At 39.9% G+C, this 11,447-nt stretch overlaps 1 protein-coding gene and 1 long non-coding RNA gene across 2 annotated transcripts in view; one reads left to right on the top strand and one right to left on the bottom strand.

Moving 5' to 3' along the window:
* LOC311286293 (adhesion G protein-coupled receptor E5-like) overlaps positions 1-6,570 on the bottom strand; it is a 31,334-nt gene extending 24,764 nt beyond the window's left edge. The window contains exons 1-3 of the mRNA XM_084402428.1: positions 6,461-6,570; positions 6,011-6,358; positions 2,818-3,135 (exon numbers count right to left, since the gene is read on the bottom strand). Of these exons, the coding sequence (XP_084258554.1) occupies positions 2,818-3,135; positions 6,011-6,358; positions 6,461-6,515 (721 nt within the window). The 5' untranslated portion in view covers positions 6,516-6,570. The remainder of the gene's footprint in view (positions 1-2,817; positions 3,136-6,010; positions 6,359-6,460) is intronic.
* Positions 6,571-9,281: 2,711 nt separating this feature from the next.
* On the top strand, positions 9,282-9,871 carry LOC311285800. Its single transcript, XR_014626429.1, has 3 exons — positions 9,282-9,370; positions 9,523-9,578; positions 9,681-9,871. It is a non-coding gene; the product is annotated as an uncharacterized lncRNA (long non-coding RNA).
* The last annotated feature ends 1,576 nt before the right edge of the window (positions 9,872-11,447 follow it).

Below are 11,447 nucleotides of genomic sequence, written 5' to 3' on the forward strand. Positions count from 1 at the left end.
CCACCTCTCGTCGAGGAGCATTCAAGTGGGACTTAAATATGCCATGGAGGGATAAAAGATTATAAAAATAAATATGGTGGGTAAAAAGATTAATTTGGAAGCGAGGGTTTACAGATCACAGACAAGCGGGAGAAGCCTCATGTTGCGGTCGTCACGATCACAGAAAAACAATATCTAGGATCAACACTGTTCATTTATACCGCAGGCTAAGTTTAAATTAATTTACATTTACCAGTTTAATATGGAGAGGCACTCCCAGTGAATAATTTGATCTCTCAGTGATCTCACCATGAGCTCTCAGGATTCCTGTGATGTGGTCACAATCTGAGTTCACAGTGAGCTGAAAGTGTATCCTCACAGCGCCCTCACTGTGTGCTCATGCTATAGTCACAATGTGAGGTCAAAGTGCACACAAAGACTAGACTGATTTGATTTCGCCCTGCAGCTCAGGCTGGAAACCTGTACATTCTTTTATCCTGCTTCCGTTACAAATTTGTGGGAACCAATCACAAACTGCCTCATCCACCTGGCGCGCTATTGGCGGGTTTAACACAATGACGATAGAGAAGCAAAGTACGTCACCCGGATCGTTGGTCTGATTGGTTGAAGGACTATCCAATTGCGTTCAGAGTCATTTGAACTATGCCCGTTGATCACGCCTCTTGTGCAGGAGAAAACACAGAGCAGACTCACCAGACTAATGTTCAATCTTAAAAGATTGAGGTTGGTCTGGTGATAGCCAGACTACACAAAGACTAGATACCCAGCATGCATTGCAGCATGAAGGTTTCGATCGTCACCATTGTTGAGATTCATAAGCTGATTCTTGATGTCTCTTTGTGTCTAAATGACACAGTAGTTCAAATGTTTGTGTCTTATTATGCAATTCAGATCCATTATAAATGATTATGTCACTGTTGGATATGAAACTGTGTAATCTGAGGTCTATTATAATTTAAAATATCAATATCAAACAAAATAATAAAACATCAACATCTAAATCTCTATTAGAGGTCGATCGATTAATCGGCCGATTTTTTGCATTTTTTAACATAATCAGCATCGGCCAATATCCAAGTAAAACAAGCCGATTATTAGGCAGGCGCATATGTGGGCAGTCTAGTGTTATTGTTGTTGTTCTATGTCACGACGCTTCCTACGCTACGTCCTACGTATGTCATACGCCAGCATCCATCTCCGTGAACGCGCTTCGACCGCTACCGGAAGCCAGTTATTTTCGTTTATAAAGTTTTAAATATGTATATTTTTACGACAAAACCGCACGGATTACCCTCAGAAGGCCTTCGTTTATCCCCCTGGAGCCGGATGGATTACTTTTGTGAAGGATGCATGCACATTTTGGGACTTGAAGGAGGTGGACCCCATTGCTTCACATTATAACCACTGAAAGATCTAAGACATTTTCTAAAATAACTGAAAATGTGTTCGTCTGAAAAAAGATTGACATACGAACGGCTTGAGGGTGAGTAAATCATGGGTTAAATATCATTTTTGGCCGAACTATCCCTTTAAGTAATTAATTTTTTTCTTTGGTGGTACAGCCTGAGACATGCACAAGCCTTCTGCATTTTTGTTTTGCTTTTCCCTCCATTGTACCGAAACCGTGATGTCTGAACCGAGGTATGAACCGAACCGTGACTTCTGTGTACCGTTCCACTCCTACTGTAGACTTTTTATTTAAGTGTAGAAGTGCAGATTGGTCAAGTGTTCAATAAATGTTTTTGTTGAGAAATGTTGTCTATCTTAAGTAATTATTTGTGTTACATTTTATCTTTCAAATAGAGGTTAAAAACAAGCACCTATCAGTCAAATATCGGCCAAAATAAATCGGCAGCATTTATCGGCCATCGGCCGACCCGGATTTCAAAAGATCGCCATCGGCATCGGCCTGAAAAAAACAATATCGGTCGACCTCTAATCTCTATTAATTCTCAATAAGACCTTCTGTAGACGTCTGACAGAAATAAAGTCAGTCTGGTTAGTAATAAGTGAAGCTGGTAATGCTGTTTGTGGAGTTGTTTAATCCTCCTCTGCTGAGATCTTCACAGATTTAATGTCTTCTTTTATTTGATCTAAGGCTGTGGCTGAAGTCAGTTGTATGTTTTGGAGAATGTTCTTATAAGAAAGATCTGTTATCAGGGTGTGCACTCATACTGTGAGCTGACCATGTGACACCACGCACGTCCCATCATTGCCTCTCTCATCTACTACGCAATGTCACAGTTTGACATGTCTGTCATTGGAAAGTTCCACGTGGTGTCATGAATAATTAAGAGTAAGTGTCTTCTCATTGGATAAGAAAACTCAGTCACATGAATAATTATGAGACACCGATGAGTCATCAAAGTACTATAGTGCTCTGACACAATGAAGATTTTAAACCCGGAAGATGAAAATAGCAGAAAAAGCTATGGCAGGTGATGTTCAGATGTTCCCCAGTCACACGAGACACGACAGACACTAAATCAGGGCATAAATGAGAGATTTAATATCCCAAAGTATCTTTATGGCACAGCAGTACTGATGTCCATCCTTGAGTCTCTGTTATAGTGACAGTAATGGGCTGTTTAGTCCAATGTAAATCATGTCAGCTATGTTTTGTATGTTGTTACACAGCTTTTATTAGCGCTTCACTGATGTCAAGGGTGTGGTGCAAATATAGCACTGTATGTGTGACCAGCAACACTTGTTAAACACAGTCTTCTAGACTGCAAACAACTAACAAATGATTTTTAGTTAACTAATTTTACAATCAGATGATGATCTTAAAAATAATATCAAATGGCTGCATCTTACCGTTACTAATGTTCAGATGTGTCACTGAAATCCACTTGTTCTTGTTCTTTTGTCCCGTCTCAACAGCTCCACACCAGTATATCCCAGAATCCTCTAGTGTCAGATCAGTGATGGTCACAGTAAAAACTCCTGCAGATTCATCATCCCTCAGAGAGAATCTGCCGGTACTGTTTGTTTCTGATGAAACTTTGATACCCGATGTCTCACAGAGCGACGGGTCGCTTCCTTTGCACATGAACTTGATCTTGTTCTTCAAATCACTGTTATAATGGCAGGTGATGTTCAGATGTTCTCCAGTCACAGCAGACACGACAGACACTAAATCAGGGCATAAATGAGAGATTTAAGTGTCCCAAATTCTCATTAATTCTACACTGCATCCTTGAGTCTCTGTTATAGTGACAGTATGGGATGTTTTATCTGATTCAATCTAATCTAATGTAAATCATGTCAGCTGTGTTTCGGTGTGAACGGCTTCTCTGTTAACAAAGACTGATAATGGAATAAATATTAAATGAAAAGGTATTTTACTACAGAAAGACCTGAACTTTTGTGTACAGATAATGTATACTTTGTGTTTTGAATGAGCGATTTCTCCATAACTGAGACAGTGTTGTGTGTGAGGAAGTGAAGCGGGTCAGTGTATGTGGTGTGAACACACTCGCTTATCATCATCTACAGAGGATACTGTGGTTTCTGTTATCTCGCCTCTTTACATCCTTACACATGAAACTCAACAGCAGTGCAAAATATGAAAAGACAATGCAGAAAAGTAGAGCGCATGTGGCGGAAGACAAAACTTGTAGTCCATTATAACATCTACAAAGACAGCCTTCATGCTTTCAATATGGAACTAGGCAAAGCTAGACAGACTTTCTTCTCAAATATTATAAACAGTAATTTAAACAACACACACACTCTTTTTGCTACTGTAGAGAGACTGACAAACCCCCCAAGCCAGATTCCCAGTGAAATGCTCTCAGACAGCAAGTGCAGTGAGTTTGCTTCTTTCTTCTCTGAGAAAATCAATAATATCAGAAAGGTGATCAGCACATCCTTGAGTTGCACTGAGGTCAGACAGATCAAACCACCTGAGAAAGTAGTTACTATGTCTGATTACAAAGAAATTAATGGCAACATTTTGGAAGAAACCGTACAGCACCTTAAAACATCAACCTGCGCTCTTGACACACTTCCCACATCTTTTTTCAAAAGTGTGTTAAACAGTTTAGAAGCAGATCTTCTAGAAGTGGTAAATGCCTCACTTCTCTCTGGGAGTTTTCCAAACTCCCTGAAAACTGCAGTTGTCAAGCCCCTCCTGAAAAAGAGCAATCTGGATAAGACCATATTAAGCAACTATAGACCGATCTCAAATCTTCCTTTCATAGGTAAGATCATTGAAAAAGTTGTCTTCAATCAGCTGAACAAATTCTTGAGCTTGAATGGATCCTTTGACAATTTTCAATCTGGTTTCCGACCGCACCACAGCACAGAGACAGCGCTCATAAAGATAATAAACGATATCCGCTTAAATACTGATTCAGGCAAATTATCGGTGCTGGTACTACTCGACCTCAGTGCTGCATTTGACACTGTCGATCACAACATACTTCTTGACAGGCTGGAAAACTGGGTGGGGCTTTCTGGGATAATCCTAAAATGGTTCAGGTCATACTTAGATGGGAGAGGTTATTATATGAGTATAGGAGACCATAAGTCTGAGTGGACATCCATGACATGCGGAGTCCCTCAAGGCTCAATTCTTGCGCCACTCCTGTTCAACCTGTATATGCTCCCAATGAGCCAAATAATGAGAAAGAACCAAATCTCTTACCACAGCTATGCAGACGACACACAGCTCTACTTAGCCCTATCGCCTAACGATTACAGCCCCATTGACTCCCTGTGCCAATGCATTGATGAAGTCAACAGTTGGATGTGTCAAAACTTTCTTCAATTAAACAAAGACAAAACTGAAGTCATTGCGTTTGGAAACAAAGATGAAGTTCTCAAGGTGAACGCATACCTTCACTCTAGGGGTCAAACAACTAAACATCAAGTCAGGAATCTTGGTGTGACACTAGAGTCAGACCTTAGTTTCAGTAGTCATGTCAAAGCTATAACTAAATCAGCATGCAAGAATTAGATGCTTTGTTTCCAGACAAGACTTAGAGAAACTTGTCCATGCTTTCATCACCAGCAGGGTGGATTATTGTAATGGACTCCTCACTGGCCTTCCCAAAAAGACCATAAGACAGTTGCAGCTCATACAGAACGCTGCCGCCAGGATTCTGAGCAGAACCAGAAAATATGAACATATCACACCAGTCCTCAGGTCTTTACACTGGCTCCCAGTTAGATTTAGGATTGATTTTAAAGTATTATTACTGGTATATAAATCACCTAATGGCCTAGGACCTCAATACATTGCAGATATGCTCACTGAATATAAACCCAACAGATCACTCAGCTCATTAGGATCATATCAGCTAGAAATACCAAGGGTTCACTCTAAGCATGGCGAGTCTGCTTTTAGCTATTATGCCAGCCGCAGCTGGAACCAGCTTCCAGAGGAGATCAGATGTGCTCCTACAGTAGTCACATTCAAATCCAGACTCAAAACACTTCTGTTTAGCTATGCATTTACTGAATGAGCACTGTGCCAATGCTCGTCCGACTGTTTGTACTGTACTGTATTTTATTTTTCTGTGTCGAACAACAAACGTTGAGGTTCCATCGTAGTTGTTTTGTGCGCACGTGAACGTCATGGCAACATACAACACAAAGTACCTCACGCGGGAAACACTTAACGTAACGCGTAAACACGCGTAGCTAACATAAATCAAGCAAGAATGCATGGGCCACGAAGTGTTGGCAAAATAACACATTAACGGACCGGAGGAAATAATATGGATTTTTTAAACTAAATAAACAAAATAAATTCAAGCACTTTCAAGGAACTGTATCTATTATGTTCATTTTCCAGGGCCTTGAATTTTTTTTTTTCCAGATTCACAAACTTTCAAGGATTTCAAAGACCCGTGGGAACCCTGCTTACAACACATGATACAGCGCTCTCTCAGACACACACAGACCTCTCTGATGTTACTGATATATTAGTTATGATTATATGTGTTTTACACCATATCTGTGTGCACTGTCCACTTCACTCATGCAGAATATTCTGACTTACCAGGTTTAATTTCCAGGTAAATCTCTGTGTATTTATCTAGTTTTCCCGGTCCTGTCCTCACAGAACACCAGTATTTGCCTTTATCCTCTGTTCTCAGATCAGTGATGGTGACGGTGAAGATGCGGGTCGTTCTGTCATCGGTCAGAGAGAATCTCCTGTCTTTAGCTGGAGATCCAGATTCAACAGGAATGTCTTTCAATGTATCTTTCTTTAAGCTTACTTCACACTCTCCTCTGCAGAGATACTTATTCTTCTCTTCATATCCAGACTCATAGGGACAGCGTATTTCAACTTTTCCTCCTTCATAACCAGTGAAAGTCAAGATCTCCTTCGTCTCACACGCCAAGACTAAAAACATAAGAGAGAGAAACTCAGCTCAGAGCGAACATGGACCTGATTGAGAACAGGTGCTGTTTTAGAAAGACCCAGAAACACAGAATAAACTCTTACCTGACATGATGAGCAGGAGAAATATGAGAAGTTTATGATCACAGATCTGGATCATTTTCTGCTTTATCTGTGAGCCGCTGGTGGCCTGTGTTATGAAGAGCTGCTCTCTCTCTCTCTCTCTCTCTCTCTCTCTCTCTCTCTCTCTCCACTCACTCACTCACACCCCCCACCCCACCCCACCCCACCCCCCACCTCCTCCTCCTCCTCCTCCTCCTCCTCCTCCTCCTCCTCCTCTCTCTCTCTCTCTCTCTCTCTCTCTCTCTCACTCACTCACTCACACACACACACACACACACACACACACTCTCTTTCTCTCTCACTTCCAGTGCGATTGTTGAGCAAGTGTGTGCAGACTGGTGTGAGTGTTAAAGTGTTAAAGTGGTGTGGTGTAAAAGTTTTTTATTCTCTTCTTTCTGCTGTGTTGGATTTTTTAATTAATCAACTAATGGTGCCTTCACGTGCTATGGTAATTATGGTAAATACCAAAAGCCGACATGGAAAATGCACATGAACACCTCCTCATGTGGTATTTTCCACTGGGCAACTCGTAGAATATTTTGATGCACGAGTTGCCGAGATGAGATAACCTTTGACCTTTTCAAAATGGCGGAGAGCAACGCAAGAGTTGTGAATACTGTTAGCGGATAGTTTTTGTAGCCTATGCAATGTTGTGTCATTAACAATTGTAATATAATGCGTTAACACTCAATTTTCAACTTCGCCACAATTTCCTTGGTTCATATTTAATCATTTTATGTCATGGTTTAATTAAGGTTTTTTTTTTTTTTGTTTGTTTGTTTTTTAAGAAAAAAAAGATACTCTACTGACACTGACCTTGCGGGTACTACATTACAACAACAAAAGCACTTGAACACAACACACTGGTTAATACCAGTTCACAAGTGGAAAATATCATCTTTTCCATAGCACGTGAAGGCAGCACAACATTTGTTTTTTCTTGCAGGAACGACATTCCTATGCTTTTAAATGTTTCCAAACTCTTTGGGGAAAACTTGTGACTTTGAGAGTATGTGTGTGTGGTGTGTGTGTGTGTCTGTATTTAACAAGTGTTGCTGGTCACACATATAGTGCTAAATTTCCACCACACTCTTGACATCAGCGTTAATAACAGCTGTGTCAGGGGAAAGTTCAAAGTAGTCACATGACTTTGTGCCACAATATAACTTCTTCTGAAATGCATGCTCAATATACACAGCAAAATCCCCAGTGTTAAATCAACACTGCTCAGAGCACATATGGTCCCACTCTACATGGTGTTAAAGTAACACTGAAGCAGTGTTAAAGTTAATGAGACAATTAAGTGATCAATTTAGTGATGATTGAGCATTAGTGATGAACACCTGTTGTTGTTGTTAACAAGCAGAATCACTGAAGGAAAGAGAAACACAAGGGGCCCTATTTTAACGATCTGAAACGCAAGTGTCAAAGCGCAAAGCGCAAGTAACTTTGTGGGCGGGTCTCGGCACTGTTGCTATTTTCCCGGCGGGATAAATGACTCTTGCGCCTGGCGCAAATCTAAAAGGGGTTGCTCATAGGTGTGGTTTGGGCGTAACGTGAAATAAACCAATCAGAGCGACATCTCACATTCCCTTTAAGAGCAGACGCACTTTTTCCTTGGCGTATTGCTATTATAACGGCGGATTTGCCAGACACACGCCAGGAGCAGTTCACAGCCGAGGAGACCAACGCTCTCGTCACGGCCGTAAAAGAGAGAGAAGTGACATTGGGGATGGGAGAAACACACCCAAATTAGCTTCAGTTAAACAGGCATATAATAATGTGGGTAAATGTGTAAGCTAGATGTATGCTTTTATAATAAATTATTATATTTATAAAAAATTGTCTATCTATCTATCTATCTATCTATCTATCTATCTATCTATCTATCTATCCTATCTATCTATCTATCGTTTGTAATAATATGATTTGCAAAAATGAAAACTGCTGCTTCTGTGTAGATTAGAGAATCACAGTGTATGAGCGTTGTGCACTCTATACATTATGGTCAAGCATGCGCCCTTAAAATAGCATAATGAACAACGCGCAACGCGTCACTGACTTTAGACTAGGTTTTTTCTGGCCAGTGGCGCAATTGTTTTATGGAACAGTAAAATAGCACCAGGGATTGTTTGCGCCGGAACACGCCTCCTTTTTTGCGCTGAACCGCCCAGGGAGCGCAAGTTCATTCCCTAGTTTAACGATGTGCTTCTGTGGAGGGAAAAGCGCGCTTTGCGCGGGTGCAAAATAGGAATGAAACATGCGTCGGTGTACAAAGTCAATTGCGCTGGGTGCAAGATAGGGCCCAAGAACTACAACTGACTTCAGCCACAGCCTTAAATTAAATCAGATGAAGATAAAAAGACATTAAATCTGTGAAGATCTCAGCAGAGGAGGATTAAACAACTCCACAAACAGAATTACCAGCCTCACTTATTACTAACCAGACTGACTTTATATCTGTCATATGTCTATGAACCGAGGTTTAGATGGTGATGTTTTAAAGTGTTTGGTCACCATTATGGTGATCATTGCTTCCTTTAGTTGGTCAGTTTGACTTGGCAATTCAAGTGCAATTTTGCTCTTTGTAACAGTGTTTACCAAAGCACATCATTTGTTACAAAGGAAGCCAAACACAAAGGCGTTCAGGTGTTATAGATTGTTTTATCATAACGTAGAATGATTCACTAATCATATCCCTGACCAAAAGTTGTCATTAATAAATAACTATCACCTTTATTGAGAGAGAAAATATTCAGAATTTTGACCTTTATATACAGTGCAGACATTTTTTGAAAATCACAGTCAACATTATGGCATCGGTTATGGTGATAATGATGGTGTTTGGATTGTCATTGTTTGCTTATTTCGGTTTGAGACAAAAGAGACAAGGTAAAACTGTCTTTCTCTCTGTCAAAAACACATCATTTTACATGCTTAGCTATTTTTCACCTTATATATAACATTTTCATAACTGGACTTTCACATCCTGTCAAATTAAAGTCCTTTACTTCATTTTGTCCCAATCTGGTGTCCTGAAACAGGAGTGTGGATGAAAGGTGTCACTCATTTCTCGGCTGAAAACCTGCTGACTGAAGAAGTGAGTTTCATTATGTTTGGGTTTGTAACTGTTAATTAGTGAATTCTAATCATCTTTCCTGTTGACCATGTCCTTGCTCATCTCTTTCTTCTCTTGTTTCAGGACACACACACTGTCTGTCATTATGAAGAGATCATGTGCACAAACACTCATGCTGGCTACAGTTTGGGCCTTCCAGTGTTTGGTGAACACGACGCCTCTGATTCTCTCACCTATTCATCAGTCATATTTCAAACTGCAGATCATTCAGACAGGACTTCAGTAGGGCAGGAAATAAATGCAACTGTTAGTCCATGATGACCTTGTAAAACTGAGTGACACTGTTTGGTTACATATTTGAATCCATGAGCATTTTCGCTGTTAAAAACATGATACACAGGCAGTGGAACGGGGAAAAAACACAAGATCTAGAGACATATCTTTTATACGTTGAACTTCTTTGGAATGCCATGCCATGAAGCGAGACACGGGCCAGATCGACTATCGATTAAAGATGTCTGTCTTGTGTTTACACTGAAAACCATGGAAAAGCAGCGCGGTGGAATGGAAAAACGCGGTCTGTATGAACAAGAAAACAACTATAACCATAGTGACAGTGACTAAAGAAATATCAAAGATGGCGACGTGAATAAAACTGTAAGGTCTGATCATACTTGACACATGATATATGTATTGCCCATTTTCAATGGGAAAGTGCCCAAGCAACAATCGCTAGGCAAGATTGCCCAGCAACATTGCTCAAAAAGTTGCCGTGTGTATCATCACCTTAAGTGCAGAAAAAAATCTGATCTTTGCAATGTAGTGACGAAAAAAGAAAGTTCCATAAAAAAAGTAATTTAGTTATTATACAACTGCACCCATCATTGCTTATACAAACCAATTACGTTGTCATAATTGGTTTTGGGTTGTGTTATCACTTCCATGTTTCATGTCTTTTATTTTGTAATTTGGCTTAGTCTAGGAGGTTCCTGGTTTTGTCATGTGATCATGTCATGTGCTTCCCTAGTCTCATGCGTTATGTTCTCATTGGTTGTTCTGGTCATGTGTCCTTATTGTCACTGGCTCATTATTTGATTGATTTCAGGTGTGTTATGTGATGAGTGTTTGTGTATAAATAGCCCTCATGTTGCCATTGTCTCTTGTCTATCTTTAATGTTGTTTTTTTTGGTTAGTGTATTTATATTTATGCCAAGTGTTTATGTGTCACGTTAATATCAAGTCAATGTTTTTGTCACTTTTAGTTGATCTTTGAATAAACTGTAGTGATGGTGAAATGAAGCTTTGTGAAGCACTGGGGCTTTCCCCCTCGACTGTATTGTAAAATGGTTCATTGCTCGAAGCTTTTCAACACGTTGCACACTAACGACATCTTGTGGTCAAAAGGTGGAAAAGCTGCCTTTCTGTCCCAGAAGACCTTTTTTGTATTTTTGTATTTTTTATTTAATAAATCACTTTCTGCAATACCACAAAGCAATACAATTAATCCTCATAATTCAAGTGTTAGTGTTGATGTAGTCGTATGTATGAACAAACAACTGTATGAATTTATTTATGAAAAAAATAATAATAAATGGGACTAATTCACTTGTACAGAAACAGTTCTTATGAATCTGCTTTGATCTACAAATGCAGCCTTATTCACATAAACTTTAGCCTCAGTCCTAATCCTACGAGTTCATAGGCAAGGCTCATGTAGGCATATCAAAATCAAAATCAAATTGTTGTGGAATGGTGAAGTGCTCGTGAACTGGGGAGCTGACATTTTATTTTGTGGGTAATTTAATACATTTAAAGAAACTTGTTCAACAGTGTGAGGGCTAAGTCTGTTTCTTTTTTTATTTACTACTACCGAAGGGCATGACACTCGAA

This window comes from Rutilus rutilus, assembly GCF_951802725.1.
Source record: "Rutilus rutilus genome assembly, chromosome: 2".
In the NCBI taxonomy this organism is placed as follows: Eukaryota; Metazoa; Chordata; class Actinopteri; order Cypriniformes; family Leuciscidae; genus Rutilus; species Rutilus rutilus.